At 40.7% G+C, this 26,365-nt stretch overlaps 1 protein-coding gene and 1 pseudogene across 1 annotated transcript in view; one reads left to right on the forward strand and one right to left on the reverse strand.

Annotated features, from left to right (window-relative positions):
* Nucleotides 1–1,188: 1,188 nt before the first annotated feature.
* Nucleotides 1,189–26,365, reverse strand: part of ATP1B3 (ATPase Na+/K+ transporting subunit beta 3) — a 45,394-nt gene continuing 20,217 nt past the window's right edge. The window contains exons 2-7 of the mRNA XM_087430459.1: nt 23,214–23,342; nt 18,913–19,020; nt 12,229–12,413; nt 9,192–9,242; nt 4,694–4,777; nt 1,189–2,192 (exon numbers count right to left, since the gene is read on the reverse strand). Of these exons, the coding sequence (XP_087286585.1) occupies nt 2,022–2,192; nt 4,694–4,777; nt 9,192–9,242; nt 12,229–12,413; nt 18,913–19,020; nt 23,214–23,342 (728 nt within the window). The 3' untranslated portion in view covers nt 1,189–2,021. The remainder of the gene's footprint in view (nt 2,193–4,693; nt 4,778–9,191; nt 9,243–12,228; nt 12,414–18,912; nt 19,021–23,213; nt 23,343–26,365) is intronic.
* Nucleotides 16,482–17,095, forward strand: LOC101398062 (large ribosomal subunit protein uL13 pseudogene; annotated as a pseudogene).

Here is a 26,365-nt window from a genome sequence, read left to right on the forward strand (position 1 = left end):
CTGGCACATAGCATGCCTGTGATAAAGTGTTAAAATCCCCTAATTTCAATAGAAAACAGCCAGGAAGAGTTGGGTAGGTCAACTAAGGTCACAGGGCAGTAAGGGGTTGAGTGACGCCAAAGTTCTGAACCAAGGAGGCACAAATACGATTTAGTGATTCACGTGTAGGTCCCATTTTTATTTCTCTCCAAAACCCAGTCCTCCAATTTGGATATCTCAATTCTTATGTTTTAAGAACTAGTTTGCTTTTATCTAAGCTCATTAAAACAGAAATTCCTGGGCCGGCCCCGTGGCTTAGCGGTTGGGTGCGTGCACTCCGCTGCTGGCGGCCCGGGTTCGGATCCCTGGCGCGCACCGACGAACCGCTTCTCCGGCCATGCTGTGGCCGTGTCCCACATACAGCAACTAAAAGGATGTGCAGCTATGACATACAGCTGTCTACTGGGGCTTTGGGGGGAAAATAAATAAATAAAATTAAAAACAAAAATTCCATCCATATTATACTTTAAAAGACACAAAAATACAAATTTAATCAAATACTTAATAATATGGATTTCACACAAGCCAAAGTTGACAGCTGCTGAGGACCTGTTCACATGGGCCAACTAAAGCGATGTGCTAGCTGCGGCCCATGACACTGCCCTGGCCTCACAGCACTTCCTCCTCCTTGTTTTACACTCTAAAGAGACAGGGGAGACAGGAAAACTAAAGCCCAGAAAAGGTCTGCTTTAGTAACAACTTCAAGAATTATTTTCTTCGGTTGCAAAGAAGACTTCTAAAATGAAAATTTGTTATCACTAAGACCTTAGTGACAGAGCAAAGAGCAGAGGTCTCAACAGGGCTGAGTGCTCACTGCCGAAGCGTAGACGCTGCACCTGGGCTCCCGAGGCCCACCCTGTTTTCTCCAGACAGCCACCCCGAGCCAGCTGGGTTGGGTCCCCCCCGGCCTGGCTTGCACCAACAGAAAGAAAACCTCAAGAATATGAGTAACAACAAAAAACAGGCTTCAAAAAACCCCCAGATCATACCGGAGGCACATCTTTCTCAATAAAGGAGAAGGCAGCTCACGTGATGGTGAAGAATCATACCAGACACTGAGGCTGAGGGAGGAGGCACTCCATGACACTAATCAGAGAACGTGGAAATAAAACTCTACTGTTTGGTCCGAAGCTTTGAATAAGTTCCAAGTTTTTATATTTCACAAGTTATATCCTTTATTAGAGTCCACAGTCTGCTAAATAAAAGCAGTAACAAGATATTTCACAAACTATTGTACAATTTAAATCTTATGAATTTAATTTCATAAAAAATTAAGTAGATACTCATATTGGCTAACCTAAAAATGCTGTGCTTCATCTGTGGTCTAAAATACTTTATAAGAGATACAGTTCCAGCACTAAAAATAATCCCATCACTATTTTTTTTTTTTTTACATGTTTTACAACAAAAAGTTTGTGCTCTTAATCAAAAAGATCCACAGACTAATTTGGCATGTAAAAAATAATTTTACAAAAAATCCAAGACATTTCAAATCCACTTTTATTTTCTTTTTTCCTCCTCACATACAGAACTTCTCCACTCCACATTTCTCGCAGCTATAAAGTCACTTGATGTTGGTCAGGTACCATTTTAGCCCTAAAACTTTGCTGGCATCAAAATATGACAGTTAACCAGTGTTAAATCTATAAAATATTTACATAGCACAGCACATTAAGCTTTAGACGCTCGGGAATAAAACCACAGAGAAATAGGACAAGACCCCCCGTTCTACACGATGAGCATCAGGTGTTCTCGGTCCCTATCTGGAACGGTACGCTGGTTCGAAGGCAGCAGGGGCAATAGGCAGTTGCTTCCGAGGACACTGAACACTATGATCTGGAAGCATATGATGTTAGCCCAGTGTCATGTATCACCCCACCTTTCTCCAAGGTGGTCTCATAATTCTAGAATGGCAGGTCCAGCTGATACAAAATGAAGACAGACAACACAACATTTACTCTGTGGAGATACCCTAACTCCTACTATGCACGCATTGTGATTTTGAACACAACTCGTCCTAAAAACTTGTCTCGATCATCCTGGTTTTTTAGGTTGGGTGATCCATCAATCTTGCACTGGACTGTTACTTCCTTCCCAGCAGTGGTAGCATTAAAGGCCACCTGGACAGCAACTAATGGCTGCAGATACCTCGCCTGGCAAATAAAGGAAAACACGTTAATTCAGATTCTACAGTAACTTCATCTACACTTTTTCAGAAGTTGGTTTATTCTGTAAAATTAAAAAAACAAGATTTTTGTTATTAATTAGATCTATTTGTTTTTGGAAGCTGGATATTCACTTATTTTCACTTTAATTTTTATTGATAACAGTGTTCATAGCTATGAATTTTCCTCTGAGCACTGCTTTAAATGTATCCTGTAGGTTGTGATTATGTTGTGTTTCATTATTTTTTAGATATTCTATAATCTTGGTGTGAATTTCCCCCTTCACCCAAGTTGTTTAATAGAAGGTTTCCACTCTCTTCCTCTTTTGGAAGGGCCCTTTTAATAACTTCTAGTTTTATTGCATTGTGATCAGAAAGCATTGTTTGTAATATATTTCTACTTTATGGAACTTATGGATTTTTCTTTTTTTGTGAGGAAGATCAGTCCTGAGCTAACATTCGATGCCAATCCTCTTCTTTCTTTTTCTTTTTTTTGCTGAGGAAGATTGGCCCTGGGCTAACATCTGTGCCCGTCTTCCTTTACTTTATATGGGATGCTGCCACAACACGGCTTGACAAGCGCTGCATCAGTGTGCGCCCAGGATCCAAACCTGCGGACCCTCGGGCTACCGAAGCAGAGTGTGCGCACTTAACCGCTGTACCACCGGGCCGGCCCCGTGGGATGTATTTTTTATGATAAATTTTTGTGACTGTTCAGGTGTACTTGAGAAGGATATGTATTGTACTATATTATCTATATATTATTATGTTTGATAAATACACATAAGAACTACCTCTTACTGATTATGTTACTTAGGTATCCTATATCTTTACTTATGATTGCTGTGTAACTTGGTGCAAATACACTCATAATTGTTTTACTATCATTGTGGTTTCTAAATACAATTCTTCACTAAAAGGAACTAGGGTCTGATTCCTGGGACGGGGCAGGAAAAGTGTAAGATGAACCTGGAATAGCTTGTGGTGCCAGAAAGTAAGAAAGCACTCAAAGAATCAGGGGAGCACGTCAAAAGGACACAGACGCCAGCCCGAAGGTCTCCCACCAGCCAAGCCTGGGACAATTTTAGCACCAAAATAAATAACATTATAACAGATTATAACCCCTGAATTAGAGAAGAACCCATGAGAATATGCTGATATAAATAAATAAATAAATGGTAGAGAAGGAAAAGCTCTTCCTTGGAGAAGAATGCCAACTAGCAAATAGGATAAGAAAGATGGAATTAGAAAACATTTGGGAACAATCCAATACATTAGTAATTGATTGAGGCAAGAAGCAACAAATGCTCAAGCTATGGGAAAAACAGAAGTTTATACTCTCCAAGTATGCTCCCTACATGATACGTACTGATTAACAAGGAAAAAAAGAATAACTTTACAGCGGAGAAACCTGGCTGACACCACCTTAACCAAGTGTTCAAGGTTACCATCACCATTAATGGGACCAATCAATTTCATGTCCCTCCTGATATGCTATTCTGAAAAGGACCTAACATTTCTTCTGAGGCATTCCTGCCCCAAATGTAAAACCTATATTTAATCATGAAAAACATCAGACAAACTCAAATTGAGGAACATAAAACAATAAGCCAAAAAAAGCCTGTACTCATTTTTGAAGAGTACAAGGGCATGAAACAGACAGGTTGAGGAACTGTTCCAGGTTACAGGTGACTAAACATGTAACAATGTGATATCCTGGACCAGGAAAACACTTCTTCTTTTGTGATAAAGGACATTACTGGAACAACTGGTGAAATTTCAACCAGGTCTGTAGTTTGGATAATAGTACTGTGTCAATGTTAATTTCCTTTGGCAACCATATTATGATTATATAAGATAATGCCCTTACTTTTAGGAAATAAAACTCAAGCATTTAGTGTAAAGAGGCACCATGTTTATAACTCAGTCCCAAATGGTTCAGGGGAAAAAATTATGTATCAGTGGAGACTGATAAGACAAATGAGGTAAAATATTAACATTTGGGAAATCTGGGTGAAGGGGCTACAGGAATTCTTTGTACTATTCTAGCCGCTTTAAGTTTGAAATCATTTCAAAATAAAAAGTTTTAGAAGTATATATACAGTATGATCCTAATTTTATAAAATGATTTATTTACATACATATACTTAGAGAAAAACTATGTAAGGAAATTACCCCACAATATAGTTATCTCTGGGTAACAAGCTTTTTCTTTACTACTTCTCTACATTCTCTAAATAAGCACATTCTAAATAATGAAAGAGAAAATGGTATTTTGAAACTAATCATCCTTTAACTTATCTGCTTGAGTTTTCTGTTTCGAATTGTAGATGTGGGATCTCCATTTGCCATCACTATTTGTATTTAAATACCAGAATAGATGATGCACACGTTACACAGGATGTCTACCACCCCAGACAACTGACATTTTAATACAGATGTGCCAATTTCCCAGGAGTCACAACCACTTAAGAACTTCTAAATACTTACGTGCAGTTTTTTCCCATAATATGGAAAATATTTTAAGTCTATAGTTCCATTAGATGGATAAGTTGATAGAATGGCTTGTTCACCCTGAAGTTGAAAGCAAAAGAAATCCTTTTTAGGTCACAGAAAACAATTTACAAAGATGTGTTTCTATCAAAGCAGTGTTGATTATGAACAGTGTGGGGAAACGGCCTCGCTGCTCCCGCTGCATTAATCACAGGTGTATGTTTGAGAAGAGACTTGCTCACGTTGATATAGACCCTCTGACACAAACTACCCCGATTCCCCTCACATTTCCTGATGCACCCTACATGCTTCCCCACGAGAGCCCCTTCTAGCGTAGAGCTAGATCTACCCACGACTGTCTGTTAACATCATCTCTGCCTTCCAACTACCAAATGCCGGTTTTCCGGCCACTGACAGAAATGCACCCATAGGCTTGGGACCAATGTATCCCTAAAATGAATAAAATACTGTGCTTCCAGACTGGAAGCAATGGCTGCCATAACCCGGAATGGAGCACTGAGGCCTGGGAGGCAGCAGGTCCAAAAGTCTCATGTGATTAAAAACCACAATAACGGCAACCAGAGTGGGAACTATGATGCAAACAACAAAAACTATTAGGGAAAATTTAAGGTACTCCAGGCAAAACCTTTCTTAACCAATTTAAATACCACATCTCCCTTGAATAAATTTATGAGCACATGTAAATCAATTAAAAATATTATGAGTCTACTGGAATTACATTCCATGTATTTAAAAAACTAGTAAACAAGATAAACACACAAATCTAATCATTATCTACGATCCAATTCATTCATGCTATTAGTTATCTCTAATATTCTTAATAAGCAATTTATGAAAATTCTTATGTAACACATTCCAAATAGGCTTAATTTTAATGACTATAACTTTAACACATACTAGATAACAAAGAGACAACAATGATTAAAACCAGTGGCGAGTTTACATAGCACTAATTAAAATAAAACATGACTAAATGCTTGAATTCTAGATTTGAATAAATGAATGCCTATTTTTGAAAGCACACATGAAACACTATAGCAAAACTAAAAATCTCTAAGGAGAAGTCCTACTCTGCTTATTCCATTTAACTATCACGAGTAGCACACATGCACGGGCTGAGAGAAATACACAGACAAGCGACACGCAAGACAGCACAAAGCACAGAGTGATGACGCCCCACAGAAAGGACAGGTTCTGATGATCCGGGTCAAAGACCGACAGAAAGAGCAGGAGGTGAGGCCAGAGAAACCGCAGAAGTCATTTTTGAATCACTGTCCTGGGCCGGCCCCGTGGCTTAGCGGTTAAGTGCGCGCGCTCCGCTACTGGCGGCCTGGGTTCGGATCCCAGGCGCGCACCGACGCACCGCTTCTCCGGCCATGCTGAGGCCGCGTCCCACATACAGCAACTAGAAGGATGTGCAGCTATGACATACAACTATCTACTGGGGCTTTGGGGGGGGGGGGGACAATCACTGTCCAAACACCATTCCACATTTTACTCCTTAATTAAGAAAAAAGAGTTTTAAGTCTAAAACAGCATTTTATATCAGAGGAAAAAACAACCTCTTGGATATAAGTGCTTTTCTGCATTAATTGCTTTTGTTTCACCTATTTTTCCTTAATATATGAGCTTAATTCACAAAAACAGAGATGTTCCCCAAAATGTATAGAGGTTTTCTTTGGGTTACAGTTTATTGAGCACTTCAGTTTGTATTTCCAGCCAGATACCACATTTAACTTATATTTGCCTCATTTAGGTCTAACAACCCTTATGTGGGTGGGATCAGTTGCAGACAGGGGAACTGAAGCTGAGTTAAGGTCACAAGCTCAAGGTCACCCAGGCGTGACAGACTCCTAACTGTTCTCTTGGTTTGTACCTAAACCATAATGTTGGCAGTCTTTTACTTAAACTCATATTTTATACCTTCTGTGAAAATAAACATCTGAAAATTGTGAAATATCAAAATGCACATCTGGATAACAATCAGACACTTTAGGGTGAAGCATACATGAATTTTGTTTGTTTTATACAACCATCACCCATAAAGGTAATGTTCTAAGCGGTGGTTCTCTCTGGATAGCATTTACCAGCTTTTTTCTTCTGCATTTTTCTAATTTTTCTTGAATGAACATGATTCATTTTTTAAGAAAATGAAACATCAAAACGACTAATGACAAATATGAATATTACATCTTTTTTTTTTTTTTTTTTGGTAAGGAAGATAGGCCCTGAGCTAACATCTGCCAATCCTCCTCTTTTTGCTGAGGAAGACTGGCCCTGGGCTAACATCCGTGCGCATATTCCTCCACTTTATATGGGACGCCACCACAACATGGCTTGCCAAGCCATGTCAGTACGTGCCCGGGATCCGAACCGGCGAACCCTGGGCCGCTGCAGTGGAGTGCGCACACTTAACCGCTTGTGCCACCCGGCCGGCCCCAGAATATTACATCTTTTGCAGGAACCATCCTTTAATATAAATTAAAGGCCACCGCTAAGAGCATGTTCTGTCATCAGTATTTTCAGGACTCCTAACTTGTATAAAAGCAATTAAAGTAGATCAAACTTAAGAGTAAAAGACAAAGTAAGAGACAAATGTATTACATAAAAAATAACTAAAGAATTTAAACTAAAGAACACTTGATAGAGACAAATCTAATGGAAAACAGCAATTGTAATGACAGCAGTAAATGGTCCCATCTGTTCTCAGAGCGACACCTTCACAACTACGGCCTCCATTTGCTTACTCCTTTGTGACTAGCCTAGGAGTAAAATGCAAAGTTTTACAAACATTTCTTCTCACACGCAATTTTGTTTTTCTAAAAACAAAAACATTCCATGGCTAAATAAACAAAACCCCCATCTATTTTGATTATTTTAAGTGCTTTACATGTAACTCTTCAAAGCAAAAGGGACAGCAAACTGAATTCCAAGCCATTAGACGAGGAATTTTCAGTAACACTTCCCCCAACTATTCTAGAAGCAAAGGATACATAATAGATGCACAATGAGAAAATCCATTTAAAATCGTAAGGAAGAGTTACATGAAGTTGTTTGTACTGGCCAAAGGTACACAAAATCGAAACCTTAGGAAAGGGTGAAGCTTTTGCCCTTCTGGCCTAAAGCGTGTGTGTTCTTCTCCTTTCTCAGTGGTGCCGGCTGAGCAGACCCACCATCCCAAACTCATCTATGTAGTCCACTCACAGGCAAAGGCAAAAGCTCCCACGTGGGGGTCCACTGCAATGAAATGAGCACTTCTGCCCGGCTGAGGCCCAGCACCCATGCCTTGGGAACTTTCTACTGGAAGACTTGCAACCAAGGAGGATCCTAAAGAGTCACTCCATACTTTTTCTCAATGTATCTTGTAGCCATAATGTTTCTTTTAAGACTGTATCCACTCACCAGATAATGAGATAAAATGAACTGCCTGTGATCACACAATCCAGTGAGAAACCACAAACCCCCTGGCTTTTTATTCTGCTCTAAACAGTGAATAAGTACTCAAAAGAGATTAATGAGGACACTCTAAAGCAGAAGTTCTCCGTGTGTGGCCCCAGACCAGCGGCCTCACCGTCATCTGGAAACTTTAGTTAGAAATGCAAATTTTGGGCATCCTCGCAAACCGATTGAGTCAGACACTGTGGGAATGGGACCCAACCAGCCCTCCAAGTGATTCTAACGCAAGACTGAATCTGAGAACCACTGAGCAAGAAGTTCCTGCCCAAGTAAGAAATCTGTTCATGGTTATAAGGAATTACAATTTTTTCACAAATAACTTTAGAAGTGATTTAAATTAACATTTCAATGTTAAAATACCTTTGACATACACTTGGAGTTGTGGAATGTTAATATTTTTCTCATTAAATCTTTTTAAATGTAGAACTTAACAGTTTCTCCTCAGAACTCTTACCCATCATTTACATATTTGTCTTAGTTGCACTTGCAGCATGGAGAGAAAACAAAAGAAGTTATGAGATGAAAACCATATAGCACTTTGGAAAAAAATAAAGATAGGAGAGAAAAAGAATGTCTCTTGCAGGAAAACGTACCATGTTTCATTAAATCACACATGCCATTGATGTACATCAACTTACGTACTATTAAGAATACAAAAAAAATCTCATGATACACTATTAAGACACACCATTTATAAGGCCAACCCCAGTTTCAGTGTTAAGCTAGGCAAGAAAAATGAATCTTAGAAGCAATGAAATATGGCATGTGTAAATGTAAAGGCGATGTGTGCGAAACCAAATGGACATGGAAAACAAGTCTTTTTGTATTATCATTAGCAAACAGAGAAGGGCAACCCCCAAGTTTGGTGGAATTTCGTTCTTCTAAGAATGGCACTACAGAGGACTTTAAAAACGTGACAGGGAAGAAAAAATGACGACGAAAATTCATTAGACTTTTAAAGTATTTTTAAGATACACTAAAGCTTTAACAGAAGTTGGTTTAGTTTCTGAATACTAACCTTCGAACTACATTCTATCCTCGGTTCTCCTTGAGGCTTCAATCCAATTATCTAAGGTAAAGAAATATGGATTAACTGAAACATCACAAATGTATACAACGACGTAACCCCCTCCCTTGTTGCTGGGGACCAGGTGGGAGGGTTGGGATGAACAGTGACTCTGTCCCTGTTACATCTGCCTTTTACTTTAATTTTATTTTAGAGGATTAGAATGGACTTTTTGATATAATAATCTTACCAATTAGCTATCTAATTATTATATAATAATAATATATATAATAATTATAGTTATTACTGTACTTCAGGCAATTTAGAAAATAAATCAGTTACCAAAGAATTGATCAAAACACAGTATTACACTCTGCTACCCTTAAAGAAGAAACAAACAGAAACCTTTAAATTTCATTATTTATACGAAAAAAATCATTAATGGAAATAAGAAATAATTAAACTGTTCTCTATGAAAATATATTAGGTCACAACCCTCAGCATTTGTTTGCATAAAGCTTCCACAGAGGCGCACCGTATTTCACGTCTATCTGTTCCACAAAATGCAGACGGGGGAAGAATCCCATTTTACGACTCTCACAGCAACATTCACTATGTCATCAGGCTACTTCCAGGGATGTAATTAATTTAACTGACTCTGTATGAATGGTAACATATATTTATCCACCTATTTCGTGAGAGGATTTTCTGGTGTTTTGAATTTGAATGCATTTTACATGTGAATGTTTGTAAAATGTAAACATTTCTCCCAAAAGACAAGCACTGTTGCAACCTAAACAATAGTATCCACAGCAATTAACCATCCTTGCCCATGTAATGACGGTGGAACAAACTACACTGGGATTGAACCCCTGCCACACTCAGTCTGCACACCTCGTTACTGACCCGTGTGTGTGCCTGCCATCTCCTTCCTGTCTCGCCCTGCAGAGCCATGCCCCTATCTGCAAGCAGAATCTCAGACCCTCGCCATTCACAGAGGACACACTGCGAAAGAACGTAAACTCAGAGGATGGTCCTGTGGGAGCAGAAACTAGAACTTCTCTTGGCTTTATATTGGGAATAGATTTTCCAGCATGGAGATGTTCTGGAGATACTTCTAGGACGCTGGGGTACAAAAGGCAGCCCTGTTAAAGTGAAGACATGTAATTCATCTGACAAACTAGATTATCTGGTTTCACATTACTTTTGGCCTTAATTTTTATTATTTTTTTGTGTGTGTGTGAGGAAGATAGGCCCCTGAGCTAACATCTCTGCCCATCTTCCTCTTTTTTGTATATGGTATGCCACCACAGCATGGCTTGATGAGCAGTGCACAGATCCGTGCCTGAGATCCGAACCTGCAAACCCCGGGCTGCCGCAGCAGAGCATGTGAACTTAACCACTACACCAATTAGGCGTAGCCTCAATTGAGGCCAGCCTCAATTCTTCTTTTTTCCCTTGAGGAAGATTCACTCCGAGCTAACATCCATGCCAATCTCCCTCTATTTTGTGTGTGGGTCGCTGCCACAGCATGGCTGCTGACGAGTGGTGTAGGTTCACTCCTGGGAACCAAACCCAGGCCACCAAAGCAGAGCACGCCAACTTAACCACTAGGCCAGGCCACAGGGCCCGCCCCTTGGACTCAATTCTTAATAAAGTCTTGCTGAAACATCCTACTAATCATTTATTGACCACCTACTATGTGTCAGGCAATGTTTCAGAATGATCTCCAGATTGTGATGGGATAATCAGGAAACTGTGCATGGGGGAGGGAAAGGAAGGAGAGGCTGGAGGGGTGTCAGCCTGGGCACTTCAGGGTCCAGCTGGCTCTCCTTTCAGGGAAACTCCTTATCTAGCCGTGCCAACCTCGGAAGATTTCAGTTTTACTTTTATTAGAGATGGTAATAGCAATTTGCTTATCAATGGTGACTTTAGTGATATGTGAACTCGTGATCTTGAGTGTTCTACACCTGTTTAAGAAACTACCTTTTCTCTGAGTAAATGACTCAGAATGACCTCACTCTTCAAAGGAGACCTTGCAGGGGCCAGCCCGGTGGCACAGCGGTTAAATGCGCGCACTCTGCTGCGGTGGCCCAGGGTTTGTAGGTTTGGATCCCGGGCACTCACCAACACACTGCTTGTCAAGCCATGCTGTGGCAGCATCCCATATAAAGTGGAGGAAGATGGGCACAGATGTTAGCCCAGGGCCAGTCTTATTTGGCAAAAAGAGGAAGACTGGCATCAGATGTTAGCTCAGGGCTAATCTTCCCCACAAAAAACAAAACATAACAAAACAAAAACACCAAAGGAGACCTTGCAGGCCTCAACAGGATAAATGTATCAGAACACAGCTCTGCAGTACAACACTTAGAAAGCAGCAAGGCACTGGGGTTAGGGATCACTTTCCCTAACATCTTCCTCTGCACAATGACCCGAGTCATTATTACTAACACGTGGAGAACATTAGCTTCTTAACTTGCTAATGCCTGTACAATTCAGACACTTCTTCTGCACGACATAACAAAATGCTCCTACTTTGGCTACAACTGCAATACCCCACTGAGCTCATTATAATGCAACTTTATTTGTATTTCTATTATTTAATTATTTATACACATATTATTAAACTAGGCTTTGCTATTAAATATTCAGAAAAAGTTAAATAAGCCAAAACTTTATAGATTTGCCACGGAATTTTAAATTACTTTGTGACGCAGGATTCAAAGATGAGCACTGCGCATTAAACAGGCCATGCTTTGGGCATGACAACCAGAACACTGGCCCCTTGCTGCATTAATCTTGCCTAAATGCACGCAGCTACTTCCAAAAGGGAAAAGCTGAAGCTGTTTCACTCCAATCATTAATCGGTGATTAATTTATGAACCAATCTTGTTTTCTTTATGTATTAATTTTCCAAAGGTCAATTCATATCACTGCTAGCCTTTTATGTAAGCTATGTGCAAATGAGATAACATCTCATAAACAGTCGCCAGCTTCTTCACAGAGGATATTAGAGAAAAGCAGCAGCAGAACTAAACGATGTACATACTCTGTTCATCTTCACAAGAACACAAGGGTTCCCTGTGGAGTAGCCGAACGTGGGATCATCCACACCACTGCATGCTTTCAGCGAGACAAGAGGAAACTGGCACGCGGCGTAAGTCGGACCCTTCTGTTCAAAAATGGCTCCATCGGGACAGACTGTGAGATTCTTCTGTTCTTCTAAATCGTATGCTAAAAAGGAAATGTATATGTCTGTATGGATCAGCCAAAAAAGATCTTCAAGACAACCAGGAATTTGTCATCCTCTGGACAACTTTCTTCAAAGACAGAAACAGCAATGCTAATTACCAGATAATATTTTGGAAAGAATGTTAAGTTTGTTCCTTTAACTTTTATTTTTTTTAATTTTATTTATTTATTTATTTTTCCCCCAAAGCCCCAGTAGATAGTTGTATGTCATAGTTGCACATCCTTCTAGTTGCTGTATGTGGGACGCGGCCTCAGCATGGCCGGAGAAGTGGTGTGTCAGTGCGCACCCGGGATCCAAACCCAGGCCGCCAGCAGCAGAGCATGTGCACTTAACCGCTAAGCCACGGGGCTGGCCCCCCTTTAACTTTTAACAGCTACGGAGTGCTCTAAAGTTTACTGCATTTCAACCAACTGGATTACAGATCAATCTCTTCTGTCACCATCAGGTGGCGTCAGCCATGGCTACAGCATTATCTGCACTCCCTCTATGCTCCTGGCCCCGCAGACACAATGGCGAGGACATGAAAAGGCACTGCGGCTGCCATACGGAGCCTACAGCGTAGTCAAGACAACGGCCGTCACATCTAAGATCCTCACAGCACTACAGCAGCCCTTGCCCAGGGGACCACAGCACTGCTGAGCGCTAAGAGGTACCTATGAGTTACTGTTAGCAGAGATGGAGGTGTAAGCAGATAGACGCAAAAGTGATAGAGAGTAGAATGGTTACAACTTGGAGAAGGGGAAGAAAGGAGAGGGAGAAATATACTACGGTTTTCAAACATTTGCTCTGCACTGGCACGGTGTTCGGTTAAAGTGGCACAACAGTGAGCAAGCCCAACAGGCTCAGTCACGAGAAAGAAACTAATCAACGGTTACGTTACGGTGCGACAGTGCCTCGGTAAGAGCTACTGGTGCGTGGGTAGAACTAGTACCGGAAAAGGGCCGCCTAAAGTGAATTCAACCAAAACAGGAACCAAATTTCAAAGTAAATGCACTTAGGGCCGGCCCCGTGGCTTAGAGGTTAAGTGCGCGCGCTCTGCTGCTGGCGGCCCGGGTTGGGATCCCGGGCGCGCACCGATGCACTGCTTCTCCAGCCATGCTGAGGCCGCGTCCCACATACAGCAACTAGAAGGATGTGCAGCTATGACATACAGCTATCTACTGGGGCTTTGGGGGGGGGGGATAAATAAATAAATAAAATTATTTAAAAAAAAAGTAAATGCGTTTAAAAGGAAGCATGGATCTTCACTTTGAAAAAAATATTCATAGTCAAAATTTTTGGTTTCATCTTATATTTAGCAAAAATTAGGATATCATGGGAACTATGTACTCATTTAAAAGCAAAGAATGGTTCAGGCATTTGGAGGTTAGGGGTAAACTTTTCTAACAAAATAGTACCATATGACATTCCTCACTTCCTTTTTGACTTTTGTGGCACAATCATGAAGATCATTTTGCAAGAAATATTCAAGGCCTTCACCATTTCTCCCAAGGACTTCTACTGCATACACTCAGTTACCAGGTCAGTCCATCAGTGACCAGTCCTGTATCACGTCAGCTTCCACTTCTACACAAAATCGTGCTAAGTGTAAGGAACTGGATGATGAATGGCCAGAGTATGAAGACCCCCCGTCCAGGGCACGACAGGAACACAGAAAGGTCACCGATCTCAGACAGGGTAACCAGAGACCCACACCCCTGAGGAAAGACCAAAAAAGAAAAAGAGCAAGATTAACAGAAAAAAAAAGACCCAAAAGGAAAGAGACAAAGTGAGCAAAATAAAACTTTAAATTCTAATTAGTATCCGCCATGGGAAAAAAAGAGAAGACGATGTATCTATTAACCAGAGACTGTATCTTTTAAACATGAGAAAGGCATTCCTAAAAATCAACAATGACAACTGAAAGTTACAAGAAAAAAGCTTGAACGTTAAAGAGTTAAAGTAAATCCCCCAGAAAGTATAACAAAGTAAAAACAGAAAAGGACAGAAAAACAAGAGATCCAATACCCCAATGAAGAACCAGAAAACCGAGTTGAGGAAATTATCAAAGTAATAACAAGATAATTTCCCTGACCTGGAGAACCTAAGTCTTCATCATCAGAGACCCCTCTAGCTCCCAGGAAAGTGATATTTTAGAGACTGAAACCAAGACAGAGAAATTTTAGAACCCAAACGAAACACATTTAAAAACAAAATATCGGGCCAGCCCATGGCTCAGCGGTTAAGTGTGCGTGCTCCGCTGCTGGCAGCCCGGGCTCGGATCCCGGGCGTGCACCGATGCACTCCTTCTCCGGCCATGCTGAGGCCGTGTCCCACATACAGCAACTAGAAGGATGTGCAGCTATGACATACAACTATCTACTGGGGTTTTGGGGGGGGGGGGATAAACAATATAAAAAAATAAATAAAAATTAAAAAAAAATCAACCTTGCAGAGGAGAAAAAGGCAAATACAAAGGAACTAAAATTCTATATTTGGCTGAACTATCACCTATAAAAGCAGAATTAGGTCATTTTTAGAATCAAGGACTCAAAATATACATTTCATGTATCTTTTCTTATAAAGTTACTTGAGAATATACCCCATGAAAACTAGGGAGTAAATTATGAAAAAAGAAGTCAGGAGCCAAGAAACAGTGGAGCTAACTCAAGAAAGTGATGAAAAGTCCCGAAAAGACAGCTAGGTGGTAAAGGCCTAAGGAGTGACCAGCACAGACCACAGCTGGAGGGAAGGGCTCTAGGAAGGAGTTTTCCAGAAAAAGGGACTCAAGAGACTACCTCAAACAACAGTACACAAATAAGGGAGTCAGAGGAGAGTGTCTGTAGATGACAGACTAAGACAAAGACTAAGGATAAAAAGGCCACCAATAATGAAACAACAAATAGTAATTCAATTACTACTGAACTGAGAAGGGGTAAGGTCTGAGCATGTGAGCTAAATCCTCATCCATCAGGGCAGGAAGTAAAGACAATGTATAAAAGTGATACATCAACAACCAGCAGAAAAGTATAATATCTAGGGATACAGAAGAAAAATACTGTAAGAAAAGGTTCAAAAGCATGAAGTTATTTCCTGTCGAAAATGTATCCAGAATCAGACTATTTCTCAGAGCCTCCCTTGCCAAGCTGCCATTCTACTCATCGGGATGACTCTAACGGCCTCCTCACTAGCTTCCCTGTCCCACTCCCCATAGTCTAATCTCAAAAAGCAGTCTGAGTGACCCTTTAAAAATATGAGTGAGATCATATTATTCTCTGCTTAAAAATCTCCATCTTGGTCACTGTAAAAACCAAAGAACTTAACAATGGCCTCTAAGGACCTACACAGTCTGGCCCTCCTTTAATGCCTTGACCTCTGTCTCCTACTACTCTCCCCCTGGATTACTCCATCCAGCCCCTCTATGGCTTTCTTGATGAACCCTGAACACACTGGACACCATAAGCCTCAGGGCCTTTGCACCTACTGCTGGTATTTCCATGGCTGGTTCCCTCATCTTCAGATCTTTCCTCAAGCATTCCCTTTCAATGAGGCCTTCCTGGACCACCCTGTTTAAAATTGCAACCCTTCCCAACTCCCCCTATCTCCCTTCTCTATCTTATTTGCCTCCACAGCACTTACTACCTTCTAATACACCACTGGACTATAAGCTCCATGAAGGCTGAGATTTTTCTTTTGTTCACTGATGGAACCTAGAAGAGTGCTTGACACAAAGAAGGCCGTCAAAAAAAATGTGTGTTAAATAAATTAACAGGACTGCAGATAGGAAGGAGGAGGGCAGAAAACCACTGTTTTCATCATAGACCTTTCTTTTACTATTTGATTTTTAAACCAAGGATTATACGTTCACAAAAACATCTTTAAATTATTTAAATAATAAGTATATATTTAACTATCAAAGGAAAGAGACTTATTAGGAAGATAGCTAGTAGATGATGTAGGATCAAAAGAGGTTTTTGACTGAAGACAGGAGAGAGCTGAGGATTTCTGCATGCTGACAGGAAGGACCCAATACAGAGAGAGGCTCCTTCCTGACTGGGCGGCTTCCGAAGATGGCAGAGGGGCAGGTCCTGCTCTTGATGGCTGAGGCCATCTTCTGGGCCGCCTGTACCAACTGTCCCAACCAAGTGCTGCTGAGCCAGAGGGTGATGGTGGTGCCGTGTGAGGGCATCAACATTTCTGGCAATTTCTACAGAAACAAGTCGAAGTACCTGGCCTTCCTCCACAAGCAGATGAACACCAACCCATCCCATGGCTTCTACCACTTCCGAGTCCCCCCACATCTTCTGGCGGACCATGCGAGGCATGCCGCCCCACAAGAGCAAGCGAGGCCAGGCCCCCCTGGACCTCCTCAAGTATCTGAAGGATCCCACCACCCTATGACAAGAAAAAGCACACAGTGGTTCCTGCTGCCCTCAAGGTGGTGTGTCTGAAGCCTACACGACAGACTGCCTCCCTAGGGCACCTGGCTCATGAGGCTGGCTGAAGTACCAGACAGTTACAGCAACTCTGGAGGAGAAGAGGAAGGAGGAGGCCAAGATCCATCACCGGAAGAAACAGCAGCTCATCAGACTACAGAAACAGGCTGAAAAGAACATGGAGAGGAAAACTGACAAATACACCGAGGTCAAGACCCGTGGACTCCTGGTCTGAGCCCAATAAAACTGACTGCTAATTCCTCAAAATAAAAAAATAAATAAAAAGAGAGAGAGAGAGAGGCTAAATATACACGAGAGGAATAGTAAATATTTATAATGTAATGTTTCCGACTGTAATGTTTCCAAGACAGTGAGAGGGGCTGAGAGCCAAAGCACGCAGGTACAGGAGGCCTGAGAAGAGAGGAAGGGCAGCAGTTCCCTCACCAGAGCAGGAGCAGCATCACAGACAACACGGCTGTAACCGTGGGTTTGCTTACTGGTAACGGGGAGACCAGGGGAGTTCACACATCAGTGCTTCTTTATCTCTTGAAGCAGGAAACCAGGTTATATGAAGTGAGTTATAGGGGAAAGGGTCAGGGGTTAGAAGTTTGAGGTTGGAAATACTCCCTTCCGAGAATTATCCAGAGAAATTTAGTAGGACTGTCAGGCAGCAGAGCAGGTCTACTGGAGGGAGGTGATCAAGTATTCATAGAGCTCATTAGTCCTGTTGGAAGTCTTCCTTCAGGAGTACCCAGCCTCTCAGGGGGCAGGCTCAAAGGAAGAGCTTCACCCAGGAATTATATGGCTCCATTTAGGAGAATTATATGGATTTATCCCTTTGCAAGTTTACAACAAACAGACTGAGAGGCAAGGGATTTTAGAGTGCTGGCAAGAGTAAAAATGAAATGAAAACCATGGAATTAATAAGCTTGCTAAGAAGGTAAGTTAGGAGTGAGGGCTGGGATAAGATGAAAGGCCAGGGAGCCAGAAGTCCCAGTGAGGTGGAAGAATACGGAGGGCAAGTTAAGGAAACTAGAGGGACAGAAGGTTGTGTCAGGAAAGCCTCGAGTGGTGGTTTTGGCAACAGAGGCCCACGTGTTCTCAGGAGCCACTGTAGGCATGCATGGCTGAAGAAGACATGAGGTGATCAGGAACCAGGAGGTCAGGGCATTGGACGATTATTCATGGGAATGTTAATACCATGGAGTTAGGCCAAGCAAAATGTGAGAAAAAACTGGGCTAGGATGGCTATTAGAAAGCATTACAAACTGGTAACTCTGAAAAACTCACGACTGATACACAGACATTGGTTTAAGAAACACCATTCCTTACCCCCCTCCCCATAAGCACTACATTGAACTCAAAAGATCCAAATACTTAGAGGCATTATTTTATATAATATAGTTTTGCTCTATTAGCCAAATACTTTTCGTTTTTATGCAGATATAAATGTTACAATCTCAATGAACTTAATCACGTACTTATCACAGGATAGACAGAAAATTCAAATCATGACCACTAGGCCTAGATCCCAATGTCTCGCCATAAGTTAGAGTATTCTCACGACCAATCATAAAATTTACTTACAAGTCCTCTCAGCTGACTGTGTTTAACAGGGGAAAAAAAGAAAAAAGAAAAAGGAAAACAAACTCTAAGAATGATGTTTCTAAAAGTAATCATAGGGCCGGCCCCGTGGCTTAGCGGTTAAGCGCGTGCGCTCTGCTACTGGCAGCCCGAGTTCGGATCCCGGGCGCGCACCGATGCACCGCTTCTCCGGCCATGCTGAGGCCACGTCCCACATACAGCAACTAGAAGGATGTGCAGCTATGACATACACCTATCTACTGGGGCTTTGGGGGGAAAATAAAAGGAGGAGGATTGGCAATAGATGTTAGCTCACAGCCGGTCTTCCTCAGCAAAAAGAGGAGGATTAGCATGGATGTTAGCTCAGGGCTGATCTTCCTCACAAAAAATAAATAAATAAATAAATAAAAGTCATCATAATTTGGTACTAGTTTCTGTAATAACTAAAATATTTTACTTTACTCTGAGAAAACACACTTACACTTTAGAAACTTCTTGAGATCTTCTACATATCCTTTATAGGACTCAGGATCAGACACACTGAATGAATATTCCAACGCAGTCACTGGTTTTGGAAAAACCATAAGTCCTATAAGGACAAAAAAGAAAACGGGGGAAATTAACTATAGCAAATTCCCTTCTCTCTTTCCTTCTCCCTACTCTTATCCCTGAAAGGCAAATCTCAGTAAATTACATGGAAAGTTGTGTTCACAGGTATGCTAAATTATCAAGAACTTCCCACTTCTATCTGATTATGAAAGTATATCTAAAATTAAAGAGAACTCCAAGTCTTCAAAATCACCTCAGACATTACCACTTAGAAACCTACTCTGATTACCTACAGTTAATTATAATTGCTCTGTTCCTGACTTAAAAAGATGCAAGTTTTACTTTGTACTTTCTATAATCATTTTTCTATCAAACATTGTTAGATTTTGCCCTCTGCCATTAATAGATGGAGAAAACTGTTAGCAAATCAAGGTCTAAAAGCACTTTTGTCATTCAGATTACAACTGTATGGAACCATTCATAAAGTAAGCTTACCTTATTCGATGAAAGAGGCCTATACAATTTTAACTCAATGGTTAAATATTCTGCCATCAACAATAAACATCACTCTATAATAAAATGTGATTTTCGCATACTAAATTTGGAGTATAACCACCAACAATTTCATACCAGGAGTCAACACCCATTTATACAGAACACACTGCGTGAGTTTACAAACACAAAATGCAAGCATATTTATCTGTAAGAAACATAATCTGGCTTCCAACTTTAATATAAGCTTTCCTTGTTTAAAAAGCATTAGATCTAGATTATTAATTCAGCCTTGCATACAGGCTTAAAAACAATCCTAAAATTCTCACTAGTCTCTAAACATTCCCCATATCAAAGTTATTAGACATGATATGCCTTGCATTGAATCTGAAAATATACAAATAACAAGTGGTGTTTTAGTTGTTAAAATTGCTGCTCACAGACATCTAACTCTTTTTCAATCAGATCCACTTTCTTTCAAACCCTATATTTGCCTGTGTTGATTTGCATGGCTCCTGAGTTAAACTAGATCCAGTGCCACCCAAATATGATGCAACAGTGTTCCTAAATGGCAGAGCACATCTTATTCTACACACAGCACAAGACAGCCCCCGATTACACGCCCCATTCACCCACATCAACACACCAGCTCACTGAGGTGAGCCCACCCCCACCCCATTATTCCTCACCACTCCATCCACTGTAAAATCACTATGAAAGCAACGGTAACCTTATGATTTTTTATAAAAGTATTTAAAGTAGGAATAAAACCTCTAACCATCTGTATATGTCTAAAATTGTTTTTAAGGTTTTATAGCAGAAATAAGACGTAATAAACTACAAGTAAAAAAGTAACAGAACCAAGGCAGCATGGACATTACTGTATAAAAACACTCAACTTGAAAGAAAACTCAACATAAAACATCCAGATTTCTAAATTGAAGAAATTTTAAAGAAAAACATGAATATATCTATGCTTTATAAAAAAGATTACATTCCTTTACATGACTGATTTCTAAGGCAATTTCTAAGTGATTCAATTCGCAAAAACTTTGTATTAAGACCTGAACATACAAAACTGAATTTCTGAGACCGGTTACTTCTTAGATCTCACCTAGCAATGCTCTTGGAGCCCCAGGACCAGCTGCTACTTGACAGCCTGTCTGAAATTCTTACATAAAAAAACCACGGCAAGGGTGTGCAGCACAGCTGCACTGTTGACACAGTACACTTAATTCCTCCAAATAAAGTCTTGGCTTTCCCCCAAACCAAGAACAGCAATAGAATGTGAATACTACAATAACTCTTATCTCGGAGCAGGCCTGGTGGTGCAGTGGTTAAGTTCACGTGTTTCACTTCAATGGCCCAGGGTTCACCGGTTCGGATCCTGGGCGTGGACCTACTCACCACTCACCAAGCCATGCTGTGGTGGCATCCCACATAGAAGAGCTACAACTCTGCAACTACGATACAGAACTATGTACTGGGGCTTTGGGGAGAAAAAAGAATTAAAAAAAAAAAAGGAGGAAGATTGGCAAGAGATGTTAGCACAGGGCCAATCTTCCCCAAAAAATAAAAAAATAAAAAATAACTCTCATCTCCTTCCAGCGGAAACCAGTGAGGTACGAGAGCGTATGTATGCGCAGGCACGTTTGTAGGGGTGTGGATTGGCAGTATGTGTTTATGTTATATGGATACATATGTTAATACACATACCAATTTCAAACTAGCATTTATTTTACTGGGCACAAACGTTATGGAAATGATGCCATTTAAAATTAAAACTAGTATGGTCATCGAAAAAAAAACCTGAGAAAATATAAGAAAAAAAACTACCCATAATCCTTTATGAAGAGAAAATCACGTTTAACAAACTAATGTATATTCATCTAATATTTATACATGTGTGTGCATATCTATTTATTTATTTAAACTAATGATATGATTTTTAAGTACTACAACACACTTGGTAAATAAGGAACTCAGTTTAAAATTGTCTACTTAAATATATGGAACATATTTTACTGCTTATATTATTCATGCAATTATAAACAGAGTTTATTATTTCTGAAATAGATCAGATCACGTTCAACAGTAATAAAGTTACATTGGTAGCAAGAAAGACAATTATCTTAGAATTAGTCTACGCAGAAAAGAACAGGGCTACAATGAAAGACGAGGGAAAAATCAGCAAGCAGCTACTCTCTGATACTTGGTCAAATAAAGTAAGAGTTAAAAGAAAGAGAGTTATTCCTGATGTTTAGATAAATATTAGCTGCAAACAAAGGAAAGGCCATTACAACAAGCTGTTCTAAGGAAAAATGGTTGGGGAAATCGGTGCAGTGTGGCTGCTGACACGACTCACAAGTCCTCGCCTCGGCACTGCTGACCTTCTGGACTGGATGTCGCGCGCGTGTGTGTGGGTGCGCTGACCTTCTGGACTGGATGTCGCGCGTGTGTGTGTTCTGAGCACTGCAGGATGCTCAGTAACACTCCTGACCTCTACTCAACAGTAGCACCTCTCCAGGTGTAACAACCACAAATGTCTCCAGACACTGCCAAATAGCCCCTGGGGGACAAGTTGCCGCTGACTGAGACCCACTGCTCCAGACAGAACCCCCTGTTACACCCCACCTTCCCTGGCCGGCCTTCCACTCTGCCTGCTACCCACTGCCACTCCTCCACGGAGAGCCTTCCCTTCTCTATCATCTCAACAAGCTGTTTCCAATTTGGGAATTATATACACTGGGTTCTGCACATTATTGTTATCTTATTCTATAAAAACTGCCAGCACCTTGAGGATAAGGGCCATGTCCAATAATGAAGGTAGAGCTGGTATTCAAAGACTGACTGTTTTGGGGCCGGCCCGGTGGCGCAAGCGGTTAAGTGTGCGCACTCCACTGCGGTGGCCCAGGGTTTGCCTGTTCGGATCCCGGGCGTGCACCAATGCACTGCTTGGCAAGCCATGCTGTGGTGGCGTCCCATATAAAGTGGAGGAAGATGGGCAAGGATGTTAGTCCACAGCCAGTCTTCCTCAGCAAAAAGAGGAGGATTGGCAGATGTTAGCTCAGGGCCGATCTTCCTCACAAAAAAAAAACAAAAACAAAGACTGACTGTTTAAAAAGAATATAATCAGTAATCAGGAGGTAGAAAATGTGATTTAAAAATGTGTTTCAGTTAGTTTTTCTGCACTAAAGTATATTCGCCAGTATCCTGGAGAATTTTTTTAAGACAATCAATACAGAAGAATTAAACATATTAAGAGTATACTCATTTTATTCTCTATTGATGTATCACTATTAATATCTTCCACCCTAAGCAATTAAAACCATGAAGCATGTATTTTACAAGACCAAGGCTCTAACCCGAGCTAGAACTGAAACATACACTTTATCAGTAAATTACTTGGGGCAAACTGAAATTGCTACACAATATTCACAAAAACCATTCATAATTATAACTACGTTGATCAAATTTGGCTTCACTAGAATTCTTAATACTCATTTATGCTTACTCATGGCAAAAGACTCAAGATTTATCAGTCTAGGTCTTTACATCAGTATGTAAATATTAGAGGTCTTTATATCAGTATATAAATATTAAACAACAAACAAAAATCTAAACTTCCAAATTACCTAACCTCAAGGTTAACAATCTTTTGTCTGCTATATAAAACAGATTTATGGAAGATGAAGTATAACCCAATTTTGTTAAAAGCCGTGATAATTGTAACAGAATTACCTGGACTAGGAATCTGGTCCCGGTATTTTGGAACCTCATCGTTCAGAGTCTGAAGCATAGCCCACATTGTGAACGAGAAGAGTGCAGCCAGGAACCCATAAAAGACTAGGTAGAAAAGCAAGATCAAACCTGTAAAAGAAAACAAAACTTATGAAATTTGGAGATATACACATACATTGCACACGTGTATACACATATGTGTGTGGCCAGGTTAAAAAAAAACAAACCAACTATTGCAAGGCTAGGATTTCAAGCTTTGCCATGCACACAGCCAAATTTATCCATATTCAGAATGATATAAATTTGCCCAAGCAAGGGGTATTTCAGCAGGTAGCACCCACCCATCCGTGACCCCTCGTCTCCTCTGATACTTCCAAGTACAAGTAGCTTCCACAGATCATACTCTGGTTGAAGGTCAGAGCTTTAAAATTCCAGCACATAGGGGAGTGTTTCCCAAAACGGACCTGATGCCCTCGAGAAAGATAAAAGATGACTTTAGGTGGGACAAAACTCCCATATGTACACGTTCTTTTAAGCGGCAAATAGAAAAGAATTAGTACATCAATCAATCCCACGTCACGGACAGTAATTATTTGCATAAATTTAAGTTTTATAAAGTGAGTTGATTTAAAGAATAGCTAGGAAATGTACAGAAAAGGCAAACCATGACGATGGTATTCAATGAATGAAGTTGAGAAAACCGGTCGAGTGGAAGGCTCGTGCAGGAGTGAACAGAGGACAGGACCAGAAGAAGGCACACCAGCAACGAGACTGCACAAGCCCACTGCTAAGAAGGCACCAGCAGGAGGTGGCCGACAGATGGGAACATCCAGGGCTCAATTGTTTTTCCTTCCCAATCCGGAAACAGTAAGCTAGATCTATCCCAAGCCAGTGATTTATTTTGGGAATAACTAAAATCAATTATTTTTCTTAAGTGTCTATATCCAAAATTCTAACATCAGAAGTGGTCACCATCAAGATTACATGTTAGAATATACTGTTAAAGTCACATACTGGTATTTAAATGTTTAAAAATTGATCAAAGAATATTAAACAAATCTCCAGATACAGCAAGAGTGAAGACCATTTAATTCCCCAGAGGTAACATCAGCTTTATTTCCCAGTCTTAATAACCTACATTTTTTTTTTTTAAAGATTTTATTTATTTATTTTTTCCCCCAAAGCCCCAGTAGATAGTTGTCTGTCATAGCTGCACATCCTTCTAGTTGCTGTATGTGGGACGCAGCCTCAGCATGGCCGGAGAAGGGGCGCGTTGGTGCACACCCGGGATCCGAACCTGGGCCGCCAGCAGCGGAGCGCGCGCACTCAACCGCTAAGCCACGGGGCTGGCCCAATAACCTACTTTTTTGTTTGCCCGACTCTATTCCTAGCAGGGGCTGGAGCAGGGGTTCCTAACCCAGAATCTATGATTAGGAAGGATTAACTGCACCCCAGCAAGGATTAACTGCAGAGCTTCCAGGATTTCTGTAATAATGTATTTCTGAATATATCCATTTTTTTTCCTGGGGAGCAGGCTCTACAATGTTCTTCTGATCCTATGACCTCAAAACACATTGTGCCAAAAGCTAGATAACTTTTATTTCTTAATTGTGAGCCAGGAAACTATCCCCTCCTTTTCAAGTAAAGGGGAAATAGTTAAAGCAATTTCATTTTAATTTAGACTAGTATACCTCCCTCCTTCCCCCGCCCCCATTACCAGGAGGCCAAAACAGGGAGCGGGAGGACAGAAGGAAGAAAGCAGGACAGCGTGTCACTTCAGACAGCATCACTCCCTACCACACACAGCAATCCTGTTGCAGAGAAAGAAAAGGGAGACCAGTTTCAAAGAAGCGATCAGTTGACTACAGAGGGAAATGAAACATGCAAAGAGCAAAGACTAGTTGAATGACACACAGGCGAGAACCGATTCTTTCCGATTTAGATGTTTGTAGGAACTAACGGATAAAATCCTCCACACTGCAGACCAGGGTCAACAAATACATAAGTAAGAGTGTGGGCTGAGCTCCAGTGAAACTCCACTTACAAAAACACGTGGATTGGGGCCACAGTAGTTTGTCAATCAATGCAGTAGATATTAAACTGAAGAAGTTTGAAACAAAAGTGCTAAGAGTTTAATAATTTAGCTGTGTTTTTAAGTCATCTCAAAATATTCTTGTATCATTTTTAAAATTTGATTTTAAATTTCCAGGAAAAATAATGTAAATGGAATTTATAACAACAGTTACAAAGCAAATAAACATATAGCAGACATGAGCAAGCTGTATCCAAATACACTTTCCAAAGAACCAATACACAATGAAAAAGAGTGTCAAAATTTCCCGTAAAGAGTTACAGTCATAAAATAGATACACAAATTAATAGCCGTGTCCCAAATCTGATGTCATATACTAGTGGCCATTAAGTCAATTTTGAATGCGGGGATTGTAAAAACAAGTAAATAAGTGATTTCCAGCACTGAAGCGAGTTTTTCCTACTTGTATAAGATACTTTTGCCAAGATGCAAACCTAATATTTAAAAAATAAAATTAACTTCACTTATACATATCTCATATGAAAGACCACTCACAAGGGTAGCAATACTTTATCAACTTAACCTCCTTTCTCCTACTAAGAAAAAACACCAGAAGGTAAAAACAGATGTTTACTCAAATAAATACCCAAAAGCTTAATGCTCTGACATTTTTATATCAGCACATTGTGGTCCTAACAGCATAGAAGCACAACAAATGCTACTTCTATACTTTCACTCTGAGACCTAGGGCACATACTAGAACAACCATCAAACACCGAAAAACTTCTGCCCCTCCCTAACATAGAAATTGACCCTCCTCCTCTCTCTCCATTTCTGTTCCTTGACAAGCCCATCTGTGGACCCTTCTCCCCCCTCTCGTCATATTGTTGGTGAGGGGACGAGTGGTAGGATAGATGTGGTGGAGGCCGTGCAGCATGGTGGTTATACGCACAAGCTATGCTAGAGCCAGACTCCAGCTCCAATGCCGGCCTGGCCACCCTCCCACTGTGACCTAGGGCAGCATCCTAATCTACTCCCCCCTGAAAAAAGGAGTAACAGTAGTATCTACCTAGTTATTCACATTTTAGAAAAATAAAAGTCAAGAGATTTGATGACATAA

Source organism: Ceratotherium simum, chromosome 5, assembly GCF_057802395.1.
Source record: "Ceratotherium simum simum isolate JZ-2026a chromosome 5, ASM5780239v1, whole genome shotgun sequence".
Classification (NCBI taxonomy): Eukaryota; Metazoa; Chordata; class Mammalia; order Perissodactyla; family Rhinocerotidae; genus Ceratotherium; species Ceratotherium simum.